The sequence below is a fragment of the Pristis pectinata genome, chromosome 2 (genome assembly GCF_009764475.1).
Source record: "Pristis pectinata isolate sPriPec2 chromosome 2, sPriPec2.1.pri, whole genome shotgun sequence".
Taxonomy (NCBI): Eukaryota; Metazoa; Chordata; class Chondrichthyes; order Rhinopristiformes; family Pristidae; genus Pristis; species Pristis pectinata.
Genome location: NC_067406.1, coordinates 20,757,248 through 20,775,236, shown reverse-complemented (window position 1 = coordinate 20,775,236; position 17,989 = coordinate 20,757,248). Strand labels below are relative to the sequence as shown.

The 17,989-nt window shown below is 39.0% G+C and overlaps 1 protein-coding gene across 16 annotated transcripts in view; it reads left to right on the top strand.

Annotated features, from left to right (window-relative positions):
- ctbp1 (C-terminal binding protein 1) overlaps positions 1–12,769 on the top strand; it is a 266,572-nt gene extending 253,803 nt beyond the window's left edge. For all 16 annotated transcript variants that reach the window (XM_052035614.1, XM_052035577.1, XM_052035567.1 and 13 more), the window contains 5 exons: positions 237–451; positions 1,507–1,637; positions 7,061–7,188; positions 9,948–10,065; positions 11,751–12,769. In XM_052035614.1, the coding sequence (XP_051891574.1) occupies positions 237–451; positions 1,507–1,637; positions 7,061–7,188; positions 9,948–10,065; positions 11,751–11,934 (776 nt within the window). In that variant the 3' untranslated portion in view covers positions 11,935–12,769. The remainder of the gene's footprint in view (positions 1–236; positions 452–1,506; positions 1,638–7,060; positions 7,189–9,947; positions 10,066–11,750) is intronic.
- Positions 12,770–17,989: the final 5,220 nt, after the last annotated feature.

The following is a 17,989-nucleotide window of genomic DNA, read 5'->3' as shown; positions in this document are numbered from 1 at the left end:
AAGATTGGTTGGAATCTGGAACACAATGCCTGAAGGGGTGGTGGAAGCAGAGATTCTCACATCACTTAAGAAGCATGTTGACGAGCACTTGAAATGGCAAGGCATTGAAAGCTGTGGACAAAGTGCCGGTAAATGGAATTGGTATGGATGGGTACTTGATGGTCAGAATGGACATGTTTCTATACTGCTGTGTGACTCAATGGCTAATAGTCTTTTTTTTTCTCTTTACCCTTTAGGCCGTGTGGGTCAAGCATTAGCATTACGAGCAAAAGCATTTGGTTTTAATGTAATTTTCTATGACCCATACCTCTCAGATGGTATTGAGCGTGCATTGGGTCTCCAACGAGTAAATACTTTACAAGATCTCCTATTTCACAGCGACTGTGTGTCCCTCCATTGTAGCCTGAATGAACACAACCACCATCTTATCAATGATTTCACTATCAAACAGGTACACTTGTGCTTTTCCATTAATTTTGAATAATATGTCATCTGTTTTCTCAATGTAGTCTCAGCAGTCATGTAGTCAAGTTGTTGAAATATCTATCCTTACAACCATCTAGGGTATGCATTCACAGATACTGTAGTATCGAATGTTTCTTAAATGCTCGAAATTGCACCTAACTAAATGAATCCTTTCAACCCCTCACCTGATAATAGAATAAAAATTAAGAGGAGAAATTTTCTCTTTAATTTCAAGTATGTATGAATGAATTTTGACAGTGCAGCAAATTTTAATAATTTGAAAGGGTGCACTTACTGGAAGACTGGAATGACAACTGCTTCTGTTGTTAGTGGTAGCTGGAAATTACACTTGTCAAATTTTGGTATCTGTGAGTTCTTGATTCAGATGAAATAAACTTAATGAGAAAATAAATAAGTATGTGTGAAAGAGTTCCTTTCTGATCAGTCTGAAAGATTTATAGTTTTCATTTGTTATTCAAGGCTGTCTGTGGCCCTCTTTTCCCAGTCTTATTTTTAAAACATGAACAAAAAGTCCAATTGGCATTCTCCAATAAAGCAAACTATATAATGAACTAAAAGGACATACTTCACATTATTATTCTCGCAAATGCCCGTGTTGTCATCTAATTGATGACTTTCCTTTGCTCTAAAAATAAAAATAATAATAAACATAGAAGATGTAAGGGGAGAAACAATTTTGATGGTCATAGAAATTCAGATATGATATCATTAGATTTCTAACATTCCCCTATGCTAAAGAAGTGTTATTTCCTTTTGCAATGTTTGAAAATAACGGTTTGCTATAACACTAATGAGATCTGAGTTCAGCTTCATTTAAGAACAATGAAGCATTTTTATCATGGCTCTTTTGCTCTGCTTTAGTCAATTAAATGTGTAAATTACATTGGCTAAAATGGTGGATCATGAACTGTTATTTTAGCCTTATTTTAAAAATGTTTCTATTTAATTGTAATATTTTCTAATATTAGCCATCAAAAAAGATGTACATTGTAAGTGCAGGCTTTGCTTTCTCTCCTGAAGATGAGGCAGGGAGCGTTTCTGGTGAATGCTGCCCGGGGTGGGCTCGTCGATGAGAAAGCACTGGCTCAAGCTTTAAAAGAAGGAAGGATACGAGGAGCGGCACTGGATGTGCATGAATCAGAGCCGTTTAGGTACAGTCAAATATGAAAGATTTTGTTTTTTACTTGCATCGGGTGAATGTGAAGGATGAGGTTACAAACAAAATGGTCAAAAGCTGCTAATACAGGTAACCCCCATGTTACAGGGAGGGGTGGGGGTTGCGCTGTTAGAAAACTGTCCTTCTCGTGACTTTCCATGACATGAAGCTGTGTCATCTGCGCATGTGTCAAGAAACAAAAGTTGAAAAGAAGATAAGTTTTGTGTTTATTCATTTACCTTTTTTCAGATTCATTCCGTGAGAGTGAATTTTATTCCATAGCTCTAGTTTTTGGGTAGTGACTTGTGAATTCTATAAGGGTGAAATTTCATTACCCGAATAGCTGTAATGCGGGGGTCACCTGTACTGAGGGTGAAGAGAGCATGTTACAATAATTCTTCAGCCTATAGAACACAGAACAGTACAGCACAGAAACAGGCCCTTCAGCCCACGATGTCTGCACCGAACATGATCCCAAATTAAACTAAATTTCTTGTGCCTGCACATTATCCATATTCCTCCATTCCCTGCATATTCAATGTGTCTATCCAACAGCCTCTTAAATGCCACTATTGTATCTGCTTCCACCACTACCCTTGGCAGCCTGTTCCAGGAACCCACCACTCTGTCTGTAAAATAAAACTTGTCCCACATATCTCCTTTAAACTTTCACCCTCTCACCTTAAATCCATGTTCTCTAGTACTTGACATTTCTACCTTTTACCTTTCTACCTTATACATTTCTATCAGAAAGTTCACTCATGCATTTCCATAAAACATTTGATAAATAAAAACAGAAAATGATGCAAATACTCAGCAGGTCAGCCTGCATCTTTGGGAAAATAAACAAGGTTAATGTTTCAGGTCGAAGACCCTTCATCTGTTATTTTAGATTACCAGATTCTGCAGTGCTTTTGATTTTCAACTTTCTTAAAGTTCAGCTGGAAGCCTGTCACACAAGTTTAAGCAAGTGACTCTCTAAAACCTAAACTTATAGGCATTCAGTACAGATAGTAAAGAAGCAATGGCAGGTTAGGGAGTTGTGTCATTGGTATAATATTTGCTACTCTGCTGTTTTGAATCACCTGGAATTAGAAACCCAAGTTGTTCATATTGACAGAAAATAACCAAACTTGTATGGGATAAGAGTGGGAAACAAGTTTTCACCAGTCAAGAAACGGCAGCATAAGCTAGCCAGAACTTTGTGAGTGGAAGATCCAATTCAGTAGGTTGAAGATATTTCACAGTGGAAGAAGAAAATTAACAGATATAACTAAGTGAATAGACCCAACTACAGGAGAGGCTAAAAGATATGACATTCAGTCATGGGCAGGCATGGTAGTGTAGTGGTTAACATAACGCTGTTACAGTGCCAGCAACCCAGGTTCAATTCCAGCCACTGTCTGTAAGGAGTTTGTACGTTCTCCCTGTGTCTGCGTGGGTTTCCTCCGGGTGCTCCAGTTTCCTCCCACGTTCCAAAGACATATGGGTTAGAAAGTTGTAGGCATGCTATGTTGGTGCCGGAAGTGTGGTGACACTTGCTGGCTGCCCCCAGAACACTCTATGCAAAAGATGCATTTCACTGTGTGTTTCGATGTACATGTGACTAATAAAGATAATTATCTTATCATTGTGAGCAGGCTACAAAGTAGATGATATTGCAAAATCAGTGGAGCTCAGAGCTGAATTTCCCTGGCCTCACACCCAGGGAAAGGTTATTTCTGGTATACAGGGCAGAAACCATAATGCTATCTCCACTCCATGTGCAGTCTATATAAAATCTGTGAATTTTCCTCCAGGCATAGCTGATTGGTACACGCATTGTAGTAAGGTATTAAGAAAGAGAATCCTCACACAAAGCTCTTCTTTTTACCTTGGCAGAGGCCCATTTATAAGGGGAGCACACAATTAGTAATTGCACAATGTCACGCACAGTCTGAGAAGAGACAACTAACAAATGCTGAAGGCCTTCTGGTTCCTGACTTTGGAACTGGCTTCAGGGCAGGCAAGCAATTCCCACTTTTACAAGCTTCTTAAGCCCCCACCTACAATAAAATGCTTTCTTTATCTTTTTTTAAAATTTTATTTACAGTGTGGTAACAGGCCCTTCCGGCCTACCGAGTCCGCGCTGCCCATTTTAAACTCAAATTAACCTACCCGTACGTCTTTTTGTCAATCCCATAAAAGGAAATATTCTTGTACCAGTGAAGGTCATCCTTAAAAATAACAAAATGGTCAGGTAAGTTAAAGGGGAGGACCAGGAAGAATTGTAAAGTCAGCCTTAAGTACCAGCCTTGGCTGGATGGTGCTACGGGGACTGTTGCTGCCTCACAGCTCCAGGGACCCGGATTGGTTTCTTTCTCAACAGGGCTTCTCAGCCACCGGTGATATATTTTAAAATTTCATACTAGCTGTCCTGTTGTTATCCTGACTGAAATTTTCTATGTGTTCTGGGCCCATGCCTTCTAGGAACTGGATTGAGACTGCCTTCACTTATTTCATAAGAGCATAAGATATCAAAGTAGGAGTGGACCACTCTCATCCCTGTCCTGAATGACCGGCCTTTTATTTTGAGAGAGTGACCCACACTTCTAAGATATGTATGAGATATCTTTATTAGTCACACTTACATCAGTGAAATACATCTTTTGTGTAGCGTGTTCTGGGGGCAGCCCCGGCCAGGGGAAAATGTGCCTCTGTGTCTGTCTTGTGAAACCCCTCAAGAATTTCAGATGTTTCGATGACATTACCTCTCATTGTTCTAAACTCAGAGTGCAGGCCTAGCCTTCATAAATCCCTCCTCATATGCCAAATCCGCCATCCTAGGAATTAATCTGGTGAACCAGTACTTCACTCCCTCTGTTACAGGTACATCCTTCCCCGGGTCAGGAGACCAGATATGTACACACCGTTTCCAGATATGGTCTCACCAGAGCTCTATAAAATTGGAGCAAAATGTCTAGTAGGACCTTAATAACTATAAAGGACAATCTAGACAAAATAAAAAAAAAATTGGCCTGTGTTTGTATTCTGCCATTCCATAGCCTCAAGAACTCTGTACCTAAGCAATGTTTTGTTCTATGATAGTGCCACTTTGGCTCAGTGGTAGGACCACCACCTCAGGATAAAAAGGCCTTGAACACATACCTCACTCTGAGACTTTCTTAGTAATTCAGACTGACACCAGTGCAATAGTAAGAGACATTGTCGGCAGTGCTGTCTTTTGGTTGAAGCATTAAACTTGGGCACTGTGGATGTAAAAATAAATTCTGTGAGGGAGAGGCTGGTGCCATCAGCACCAGTCGGAGGAGTGCGAGTCTGCACTGATCAGAAACTAGTGGAGAGATGGAGCAATGGTTAGAGGTTCATTGTAAGCGTTTGACAGAGAGCCATCAAGAGAGTCATCCTTATGGGGACATATGCTTCCTATTGGGCCTTAGGAGGTTAAGCCTGAGTTGAAACAACTGGAGTTCAAATCTTTGTTTGTAGATCTGTTAGTTTTTATTGGCATGTGTGAACATAGAGCCAAATACAAGGTTTTGCTTAGGGAATAGAAAAAATATAATTAGAATTTCTGGTGGAAGTTCAGTTTAAAAGTTACTGCATTTTTAATTTTAGGAGCAACTGAGTAATGCATTGATTACTTGTTTTTCAACAATGGTTTAGATTTTATCCAGACTGTTGGAATGAAAATCTCGATCTTCTCTCTGATAGACTTCCATGTGAATTGAGTTTAAAAAAGACTTAGCCAGAAAACAAAGTTTTGTTTGATAATGCTTATAAGGTGCCTTGGGCCATTTTTTAATGATAAAAGCAATGCATAAATGCAACATAACAATTAAAAGTAAAGGGAATTAATGTTAACCCTTTCCTGGAGTCAGTGTTAGGTCCACTGTCTCTTTTGACTTGCGAATGAGTGTGTTTGGAAAGATTTCAAAATGTACAGATGATACAAAACTTGGAAATGTGATATACAGCGAGGAGGGTAGTAACAACTGCAAGAGGATGCAGGTTGGATAAATGACAAGAGAAACAAATTTAAGGCAGAGAGTTTAAAGTGATGAGAAGTTAATAAGAATTACCACAATTGTACCTGTTAACTAAATATAGAAGTATATAATTGTTTTACATTTAGATTGAATGATTAAAAATATATGTTTATGTACCGTTTTGGCCACGGTCCTTTAAAAGGTGTTGCAAACCTAATATGCGCACTGCACGCAGCCAGTGGGAATTAGGAGAATTAATATGGTCTAAATAGCATAGTTCTAAAGGATGCGCAGGAGCAGAGGGGCCTGGAAGTTCATGTGCATAAACCTTTGAAAATTGCAGGCTTGTTCAGGTAGTGATTAGTAAAATATATGGGATCCTGTGCTTCATAAGTTAGGGCAGAATTAGGGTGGTTTTGTTGAACCTGTACAAAACACTAGAAAGGCCACAATGGGAAGGATTTGAAGGTTTTAAAGAGGGCACAGAAAAGATTGAATAGAATATTTCCAGGGATAAGAGATTTTAGCAGCAAAGATTAAAGAAAATAAAGTTATTCTCCTGGGAGCAAAACAAGTTGAGAGAAAATTTGATAGAGGTGTACAAGGGTTTTGCAACATTAAAATAAAAAGAAGTGTTCCCATTAGCAGATGGTTCAAGAACCACTGGACACAAATTTAAAGTGATTGGCAAAAGGTATGGAGAAGTGTGAGGGAAGAGCTTTGTTCTACAGAGATTACAATCTGGAATTCACTGCTTATAAAACTGATGGAAACAAATTCCCTCAGGGTTTTCAAATGGGAATTGGAAAGCGACATGAAAAAATAATTTACAAGCCTGTTAAAAAACTACCCTCTAAGGTGGGTGAAGAACTAGTCACTATGGATCCAAGAAGAATAAGAATGGTGAACCTTCCCTCAACAGCCGCAACAGAGACCTCTAGTTACCAAGCCCTATCTGTTTTGGGCAGGGTGTTGATGAGATCTGGGAGTCAAACTAGTCTCAGCCTTTGATCTGCCAGTGCATTTTTCACTCTCCTAGCAATCTAAAATCCAGAGAAGATTAAAATTGACTGCAATGGATGAGCACGGGGAGGAGTTCATTTTGTGTCAACTTTGTGTTGAGGGTTGGGAGCTGTGATTGCTGGAAAGAACCTATAGTGTTACTTTGTTAGCATGGACCAATTAATAAAAAGGAGGCTGTCTTCAATGGTGTAGTGGTTCAAACATTCATTATTACTAGTACACTAACATAATATCTGTATTGATGTATTGTTGAAAGACTATTAGTAGTCTGAACCAAAACTGGTAGTCACATATACAAAGAAAGGGTTAATAGGAAATAACATAATTGTATCTGTTAACTAAGTATGGAAGTATATAATTGTTTTATATTCGGATGGGATGATTAAAAATGTATGTTTGTGCACAGTTTTAGCCAAGGTCCTTTAAAAGATGCTCCAAACCTAATCTGCACACCACATGCTGCCTGGTACAGTGAACAGGCCTCGATCGAGATGAGGGAAGAAGCAGCCCGAGAAATCCGGAGAGCTATAACAGGTATGTTGTTGCAAGCTGGGTCTGAGTTTGACTTGATGCAAAAATTCTTGACTTTGTGTGACGTTGCAGAGGGGAGATAGCAAGTCAGCAGGCTATATTTTGCATTTTCCTGATTTTTATTATTATTTTTATTGACTTCGATGGTAGTTATTTCCTAATTAGCTTATCAAACATTGTCATATTTGAGCACTTTTTTGATCTCTTAACCTCCCAGCTGTAATGAAAAGAGTTCGTGAGTGCGTGGAATGGGCTGCCGGCAACGGTGGTGGAGGCGGATACAATAGGGTCTTTTAAGAGACTTTTGGATAGGTACATGGAGCTTAGAAAAATAGAGGGCTATTGGTAAGCCTAGTAATTTCTAAGGTAGGGACATGTTCGGCACAGCTTTGTGGGGGCGAAGGGCCTGAATTGTGCTGTAGCTTTTCTATGTTTCTGTGTTTCTATGACTCTTGAATAGCCTTTTCCCGATGAAAGCCTCTCATCTGCAGAGTTATTTAACAAATCTCTTTTGTGTTCTTTCCAGGACGTTAATGTCCTTTCAGAAGAAGAGCATTGACAACTAGTGTAATATGGCAATCCAAACATCAGATTTCTGAACAGTCCATGAACACTACCTCGTTATTCTTCTTTTGCACTATTTATTTGTTTATTTTTGTAATGTATAGCAATTTTTATGTCTTGCACTGTTCTGCTGCCACAAAGCAAAAAATTTCACAACATATGTCAGTGATAATAAACCTGAACCTGAAACCAAACATATTTTTTCACTTGATTTTTCAATTGTTTAAACACTTTATGGCACTTAGTCCTGCCGCTTTTCAGATTGGTGGTTGTAGATATCTATTATTCTATTCCTTTTAATCATTTCATTTTCTTCCCATCTTCCTTCTAAAATGCATCACTTTATATTTCTCTACGTTCTCACATCACTTCTACCTGTCTTGTCTGCTAAACAGACTGTGTATTCCTGACATAAAAGCAGAAGACACTGGAACATAGGACTTTCAGACTCCTGTACTCTCTCCCACCCTTTCAGTTATGGACCTGATTCTATGGTGTTTAACCTGCACATTCTGATGTTGTGCAATCTATATTCAAATGCAGGTGGTAAAAATCTTATGCCTCTATGCTATTCCTCCCTGTGAAGTTTTTATCACACAATTGTGACAGCTTTTATAATGGAAGATGGTGGTGTAAAGATTTCACCATGTAATTTATGTCAATGATGAGTCTGAAGCTGCATCACCGAGCTCCGTACACTGTGTACTGTAGAGAAACTTCAATGCTGAAAACTGCTTCACAAACTACCAATATTTCCCTATTAACCAGATAGTAATATAAAATAAACTAGTTAAAAAGGATTGGTACTTTATGAAGAAAACTGAATTATGACTGTATGCCTCGATATAACTAGATCCCAACCACTTACCGTGCAAAAGCTGAAGATCCCATTTACTTTCCATTCCTTGTGTTCAAACCATATGACTTGTAAACTGTATGATTGTACAGAATAGATCACTGATCCCAATAGTGACGCTGCATAATGGCAGTGTTTACATAATGTTAAGTATGAAAAGCAGAATTTAAGTATTACCTTCTGGTTACTGCTATTTTGTTAGCCTGCTATCTTGGCTGCCTTTTAATATCTTGCCATTTTCATTAATGCTGCCTTTGTTCCTTTTTATCAAACCGTTTTTTAAAATCCCAAAGCTGTTCAAAAAAATTTAACAATCCTGAAGAGGCTAGTCCAGAAGAATGAAATGTTGCTTCCACTTTCCTTCCAGAGCCCTTTACAGCCAAATAAATATTTTTAAGGTTTAGTCACTGTTGAAGCACAGTAGCCAATTTAGACCTGGCAAGCTACATCAATTTTTTTTTTAAAAAGCAATGTTCAGTGTAGGATAAATATTACCTAGGATATCAAGGGTAATGTCTGCTTTTCAAAAAGAGCAATGTGACACAAAAACAGGAGAAAATAGGAGCAGGAGTAGGCCACCAGATCCCTCAAGTCTAGCCTACCATTCAATATTATGGCTGATCTATGCTGGCCTTAATTCCTTTCCTGTGCCACTTCTCCCATAACCCTCAATTCTGCAATCTTTCAAATATATCTGTCTCTCCCTTAGATATATCTAATACTCTGGCCTGCACTGCCCTTGGGGGTCAGAGAATTCCAGAGATTCCACTACCCTCTGAGAAGAAATTTCTGTGCACCTCAGCTTTAAATGACAAGCCTCTCATTTCGTGGCTATGTCCACTTGCTTGTGACTCTCCCACTAAGGGAACCGAGGGAAATTCTCTTTAATGTTTCACCCTAAAGTCACAATGATGCAGCACCCCTCACTGTCAGCTTAGGTTTGTGTACTAGAGTTTTTCGATGGGGATTTGACCCAAGTACTCTAACCTTGCCATGAGGGAGCTATCAACAGAGCCACAGCTGTCCCACTCAGTGTCTGAGAATTGCAGCACACTCTCTTTACACTTTCATCTTTGACCTTCCACATCAATCAGTACACGGCATTAGGAGTAATTCTAGTTTGTCACTCGGAGTTTATTAAGTCTATTAAGAATAAAGTAAAAAAGCATTACATTGAAAGAGTGGACAAAAACCTGCATGGAAAATAGTTTGTAAGGATGATGCCAAGTTTGAAAACCTTGCTCCTTCCTGATGTGTTCTCATGTCTGAGGTAAAATTGATCACATGCTGATACCTGTAGGATGAGCTGATTAATGAACCAGACCTTCTACATTTTCTTCAGGGCGCATCCCAGACAGCCTGAAAAATTGTATTAATAAGGATTACCTGACTGCAGCAACTCACTGGGCTGGAATGGATCCTGCAGTTGTTCACCCAGAGCTAAATGGTGCTGCCTACAGGTAAGGATTATGCAGAAAGTAATCTCTTTAAAAGATGCTATTTACCATCAAACATTGGTGCAGGGGGTTTGGTACTTGGTTCAATTCCCATCAATGCATAACATGAAATTGAAATCAATAAAGCTCTTATTCCGTATGCTGGGTACTAGAAAAGGTAAAAAGATGTTCACAAAGCCCCAAATAAGTGGCAAGGCGTACACAGTGGCGAGGACTGGTGCTAGGCCAGTGGACTGGGAAATTATTAGAATCAGCAGCAAAAGACTAAAAAGCTCGTAAGAAGAGAGAAAATTGATTTTGAGAGAACAATTGTGTGTGATATCAAAACAAACGCAAGAGGTTCCATGGATGTATAACTAGGAAGAAGGCAGCGAAGGTAGGTATGGGACATCTAGAGAACAAGGCTGGCGACTTAATCACAAGAAACAAATGTTTTATACGTAAAATTAATCTTTTGCATCAGTCTTCACTATGGAGGAAACTGCAAATATCCATAAGATAACAGATGGGCTAATTTCACATAACAGGAAGGAATCCCAATTAGAGGAACTCACTGGGCTAAAGACAGGCAATCTGCAGGGACCTGTCCAGAGAGATAGTAGACCCATTGGTTGAACTTGTTCATAAGGGAGGAAGACAGAAGGCCTTGAACTATAGGCCATTTAGTTTAACATCTATTGTTGGCAAGTTACTAGAGTCGGTGATGAAAGAGGGAATAATTAATCATTACGGAAAGCTGAATATATGTCAAACCTAGTCAACATAGTTTTATGAAAGGCAGATCATGGTTGACAAATTTGCTTGGATTCTTTGAGGATGCGACAAGAAATTATGGGAATAACATTGCCTCCTTATTTTCAAATGATGCTGTGGGATTTTTAAGGTCTAGCTGGAGTAAAGGAGCAGACAAAGGAAATCTTTTTAAGGTCTAATCTAAAGAATGGTACCTCCAACAGTATAGCATTTCTTGGTTCTGATTGTCAACTTCAAAGGAAATTCTAATGCTGGTATGAAGCATGAATTTCACTTTCTAACCTAGATAAAAGTGCTTTTAATGTGAGTAGGCAAGAGGGAAGTAAAGAAGAAATTCGACCTTTTCATGACTTAGTCATCCTATAATGTTTCTCAACCAAAAGATTACTGTGGACACATACTCGCTGATACAACTTAGGATAGAGAGGGTACAATGAGTTGTGGAGGCAGAGGTCAGAGAAAGGGGTATTAGGAAAGGTATAGCTTGGGCAGTTTGGGAATGGTTAATCGGTAGAGGAGATGGTAGAAATGAACTGTCCATAGAGTGAAAATGGAAGGCAAGAGGGAAAGTATGCCCAGCAGGATGTTTGGAGATGAAGAGGACAACATTTGATGTTACTGGAAATATTATAAAGATTGAAATGTTGGAAACAAGGAAGGAAGGCTTCACATTTCAAGCTTTTGCTATTCCACACATCATATTGCCAGAACCTGAGTATACCAGAAAGTGTTTGATCTGTGAGTGCTCCTCTAACGTTCATCTCCGTCATTAACCATAGATTAGTAAAGGGTTATTCAACATCATTAACTGCTTTACTGGATTACCAGTGAAGCTTCCAGTTTCTGTAAATGTCTTCTAATGTACTTGCGTTTCAGAGTGTAGTTGAGAGGGGCATTAATTCTAACCCATTGCCAATTTTTTATCTCCCTATCAGGTATCCACCAGGTGTTGTCGGAGTGGCTCCCACTGGACTGCCACCGTCAGTAGAAGGAATAGCGCCCAGTGCTGTGCAGTTATCGCACAGCCTCTCCACAGTCACCCACCCACCACATGCCCCTTCCCCAGGGCAAACAGTCAAACCAGAGTCTGACAGAGATCACACGGGTGACCAATTGTAGCCAGATGGACCGCATTCCTGACCCAAGATCTTCACCACAAGAGAAGTTCATAAAATACCTGCTATGGTGAACAATGGACTATGGAAATAACCAAGCTTAGAAACTGGTCCAACTTCAAATAAAGATGTGGGAGAGAAGAAGAAATTTGGTAAATTTGTTCCTCCGTTAAATTGTAGCTTGTCCCTGTCCAGTGGACTGATTAACTGTTTCTATGTCATATGGATTCCCTGTGAGCAAGAAAAGTTCTAGTAGTTAATTCTATCATGAATGTACTATGTCTGTGTACAGTTTTAGAACTTAAGGGTTTGTTCGCTTAGCTGTGAAACAGAAACCAAGAGAGATATTCAGTAAAACTGATTTTTTGAAAAGAAAACAATCTTTCTTTTATACATTAAATTCACGCCCAAAAAGAGGCAGTTTTCAGACGTCTCAGGAAACTAAGGTAAATTCCCACTTATTTTGTGTTATATGCCATGCAGTGCATTGTTTTGTAACTGCTTATCTTTTTTTAGTATCAACTAATAAAATCAACACTTTTTAATTCATTTTCTTTTTGGCATGAATTCCCATTACTTTCCTGGGGGCTGAGGAAAATGTTGCAAAGAGATTTTTTTAAAAAAAATTTCATACAAAGCAGCACCATGCTTACTGTCACCAGTTTAAATGTATATCATTGGTGGTATGCGTACAGGCACTAGACTACTGGAAAGTAGCAGCATTTCTTTGCCTACATCGATTCCTGTTAATGTGGTAGGCTAGCAATATTTTGGTTGAAATAATCATGTTTTGTGACTGTAACCATTTGTATGAATTATTTTAAAGAAATAAAACAAAAAGACAGAAAACGTCTGTTACTTATCTCAAGCTATTATTTTTCCTCTCCAATTTTAATATAATCTAAATATCTAGAATGAATGTGGTCTATCTTGGTTTACGTTAAGGTAGAACTTAGTCCCAATAATTATGGTATATGAATAATAACTTGAAATTATATAGTGCTTTTCTATTGAATGATGTCACATTGTGCTTGAAGAAAGGGGAAGGAGAAGATGGCTAGCAAACAAAGAAGGCTGATGTTAAAAGCTTGGTCAAAAACAAGGTTTTTAAGTTGTCTCAAGGAGGAGAAAGGGTCAGTGAGGTTTGGGGAGAGACTTGTGTGGAATGTTTAAGGCATCGTCATTGGTGGCATTAAAATGAGGAAAAGCAAAAGGCCAGAGGCAGGGGGCAGAACATTTGCTGATGTTTTAATAATGCTGGGGAATTGGGGAATGGAGAGGCAATGACCAGATGAAACTTGTAAATCTGAAATGTTGGAGAGAATAAAATGGGATTGGTGGAGGATTAGTAAAAGTTGGCGCTTGTTGGTGGGCCGAAGGGCTTCTTTCAGCGCTGTATGATTGACTCTGGACCGAAGGAGTTCAGGATAGGAAAGGGATTATAACTAAATGGGTGTGAGAGATGATAACAGATAATGTTCGGTGGGTGGAGAATGGGAAACCTCTGGGAAAACAATTAGAATGGAAACAGGAAATGCTTGAATACTCATCAGGTGAGTGGCATCTCTTGAAACAAATAAAATTAATTCTTCAAGTTGGTGAGCAATGGAAGGAAACTGACAGAAGTTAGAAATTGAACAAATTTTCATTGAGGACATTGGGAGAGGGGAAGTAAGAACAAAAGAGAAATTCTGATGCGGTGGACAAGTGATGGCAAAAGAGAATAATAATATGACCCTTGGAATTGTTGAGCATGAAATTATTAAAGGATTGGTTGCAAGAGATGATAGTGACAGGGGTGAGGAAAATTTTAAATCAGGATCTAGAGGGAAACTGAGGTACTAAATTGTTTATTATTGTCACTTGTACCGAGGTACAGTGAAAAGCTTGTCTTACAAACCGATCGTACAAGTTAATTCATTACACAGTGCAGTTACATTGAGTTATTACAGAGTGCATTGATGTAGCTTCAGCTTCAGACAGAGACTAGGGAGGGTGATGAGAATCTGGTAGCAGCTGGAGGTGACCATTTTGGTGCTTTACCCATTTAGCTGGAGTAAATACCCATTTAGCTGGAGTAACCTGTGTATTTCAAACAAAACTGGGTGTTGGGCAACCAGCTTGTCAAGTCGATGTGGAGGGATTGAGAGAATCGGTAGGGAGATGAAGCTGATTGACATGTGTGCATATGGAGGCTAACAGTACAGAGGTACCATGTGGACGAGGAAGGGACAAAGGATGGATCTGTTGAGAGTCTTCCAAGGTGGCAGTGCAGGAATGGGAAGAGAAGTCATTACTAGAAATGTTCCGGCTAAAATATATAGGTCGAGTAGAACTGAGCAGGTACGGTTTCATTGAATGAGGGATACCAGTAGGCAAGGATGGTGGTTTACTATGTCAGATGTTACAGAGAGGAGCACTTACATCACAATCATAACTTGATATTTTTGTAAGAAGGTGGAAATCTGATTGAAGTGAAGTTACAAGAATGTAAATCTGAGAAGTTTCAACATATTCAACGTGCTTGGAAAGGGAAGGAAGAATGGGGATAAGATGGAACAGAGGTAATGTCAACAGTTCTGAAGGTCATGTCAGTGCTTCAGGAGAGAATAGAAGTGTTAATTAAGATGCACCAGGAAGGTAAGTTTGGTGGCCAGATGATACGTACAGAATATGTCATGTAGTACACTAATATACTGTGTTAAAGTTATTAGATTGTGTTCATTTAAGGGTACAAAATACAGTAGCTAAGTTGAAATAAGACTTGGAATCAACACCTGAAATAAGCAACAATAACATTTTCCCACAGTTAGGATCAATTCTTTTCAGCACTTGATAAATTTCACTTAATGAGAGTGATGTTTGAATATATGGCATCAATTAGCTAATCACATGGATCTAGAATTTAATAGCCAATGTAATTTGCTGCAAAATTATAACATTTGCATATTAAAAGAATACTGGTGATAGTGAAAAACTGAATATGAGCAGATCTGGATGACAAAAGAAAATCACTTGCCCTATTCATGATGATAAAACAGAAATTAACATAATGCTGTACAGAATGTTTAAGACTGGATACTCCTGAGTTCAAGTCTTTTAGTGGGTTTGGCATTAGAGAATTCAACGCGTTGTACCTATGCTGAATGTTTGAAAGAGCATCAACATTTTTGTTTACAAACTATTTAACATTAATTAATCATGCAGGACCTCGGCATGTCAAGTCAAGAAGTCTTCGGCTGCAAGGGTTTTCAAGCATTGTATTTAAGTTGATTTTAATCAAGAAATACATGGATATTTTATATTCTTTTACAATATCAAACTTATTGAAGGGTTGTTTAAACAAAACCATGGCTTGGATTTTGCGATAGTTATGATAGAGAAACTATTGGTTGTTGTTGCCATTACTTTGTGAAACTCAAGGTAACTTTGGGCAATCCACATATGCATAGTTTAACGTGGTCATTCCAAAATTGCTGTCAGTGATTCAACACTCCCTCATAGACGATGATGTCTCGCAACCTTCTCCAACAGAACTGAGGCAAATCATATGAATGTGCATGGACTTGGGCTGTTTACAAACTCTTCACAGCATAGAATACATGAAAATACTACACTTTGTACTTAAGTGGGATATTAAGAGCTCACACCTTGTTACTTAAGGTGTGATTTCTCAATATCCTACTAAGCTATAATCAGTACCTCAACTTCTTGGCCCTAAAAAAAATTATGATGTGTGTGTAGAATGCAATACTCTTGCTTAAAAAATTCACAATATAATGAATTTTAAAATAAACAAGAATATTTGTTAGAAAGTTTATTTATATTTCATCTTTTACTTAACCATATGTATATGTTCCAATTTTGATTTGTAAAATTTAAATAGTAAATTAAAAATTGTACTTTTTTTCCTCCTGGTCTGCTGTCTGTGAGAATTCTTTAACGATTGGCTGCTCATCCTGCTTGATGACATCACAGTTGAAGGATTCCAATGTCCCCGTTGACCAGATGCCTGATGAAGCAAATGTCACCAAATGGAAGTTCTTGGCACAAGAGACAATCAGTTCTTTGCAGACCACTTTCTTTGCCTGCCACTGACCACAGTTCTGAAAAGTTTCATGTGTATTTAAAATTTTTTTAAATTTAAAATTTTAAAATTTTATTTACAGCGTGGTAACAGGCCCTTCCAGCCCAACTAGTCCGCGCCGCCCATTTTAAACCCAATTAACCTACCCATACGTCTTTGCAATGTGGGAGGAAATTGGAGCACCTGGAGGAAACCCACGCAGACACGGGAGAACGTACAAACTCCTTACAGACAGCGACGGGAATCGAACCCCGATCGCTGGAGCTGTAATAACATCGTGCTAACTGCTACGCTACCATGCCGCCCTAAACAAAAATGCATCTGTAAAAATTTTGCATCTGTAATTATTAAATTTCATCATTTTTTCAAAGCATTGTCTGCCACTGATATCGATGGAAGTTTAGCTTTTGAACTACATTTTTCTCATCCAACTATGGATTCTAAGGCCCATTATTATTCCAGTTGTTTGGTACTTCATTGCTGCCATCAGGATGAGGAGATTAGGGCTGTTGAAAATGGCTTGAAGACTGTGCCCCAGGGTGAAGGAGATGGATTGCAACACATTTTAGAAAGTGAGTTTTCAAGATTAGCCAGTAGAATTCTCCCTGTGATATCAACTTGTCTTCATTTTGCTGTAAAAGGTACTTTATTCAGGACTTGAAGCATTCAACTGAGGTAAATACAATGGTACTTACACATGTCAGTCGATTATCTATCACATGGGAAGCAGAATTCAGTCAAATAAAATGATCAAATCCCCTGGTATTGAACAAACTCAAGTTGGAAATCCCTATTTTAGTGTACCTTTCAAGTACTGCCTTTTGAACAAGGCTTTAAAATGAGATCCTGAATATCTGTTCAGCTGGTTGTAAACAGTTTGAGAAGATACTTGCATGTGATGCTCTGGAAACATGAGATCAACTTTATTGAAGGCTTTTATTCATCCTAACTCTTTTAAAGTGTATATATTGTGTTCCTATCTCCAGCAAGCATCAGGAATTTCAAATAGTTGGGAAGTATTAGCATTGTGATTTGTGTTGAAGAATGTTAACCAGATTGGGTTTGTCCTTTTTGTGATCAGGACATCCCTGGGTAATTTTTCACATTGTTGGTTCAGGTGCCATGTTGCAGTTGGACTGAAACAGGGGTTTCAACACTGAATACATGTTGTTCACTAGTCTTCGCTGTACCTGGTATTCTCAATCAAACCACTATAATCAGTGATTACAGTTTATCTTACCTCACCCCCTAAGGTTTTGCCTATGCCTGAAAGCTTTGTTCAGTCTCCAGCTTTAGCACCCAAAACATCATAGATGCAGATTGGGCTAACAGGCAATAGCAAAGATAAGGTTGAAGAGGTAGTGATGAGATCACAAACACTGTACTCTGTGCAAGAGCAGCTGATGTGTGCTCCAGTGGGCTGCAGCCATTCACCCAGGGCAGGATTTCTGCAAACCTACCGAACATCTGGAGAACTTATTGTTGGATCCTCAAAAGTCCCTTTGAACACCTGTGTCCTGTGGACCAGAGTCAAATGCCTGAGCATCCACCAATGCATTGCCTGTGCTGCAATGGAGCTGGATTTTGGCAGTTAGATGTAGTGCACTGCTTAGGTCCACCAGAGTTAAAGTAGGCCTACTCCTTCCAAGCTCTGCACAAATCCATGTGCAAGGTAAGCATCATATTATTTCCATGAGCCTTCCAGGCAGACCTGTCAGTGCCCCAGTCATCACACTACATGCCCATCAGCCTACTCCTCGTGACTACTGCACCAAAACCTCAATCCTCTGCAGTACATTTCATTCTCTCTCTAGGGAGCTGGGACCTGGACCACCCTTACCCTCTTGCTTGCCTGCAGGTGACTAATGTTCACTGACTTGCCCCATTTAAACTATTATCTGCCTGTGTTCGAGCTGGTGACTGCAAGGATTCGGATCAAGTCAGGGTACTGAGCAACCAATCAGGTGGAAAG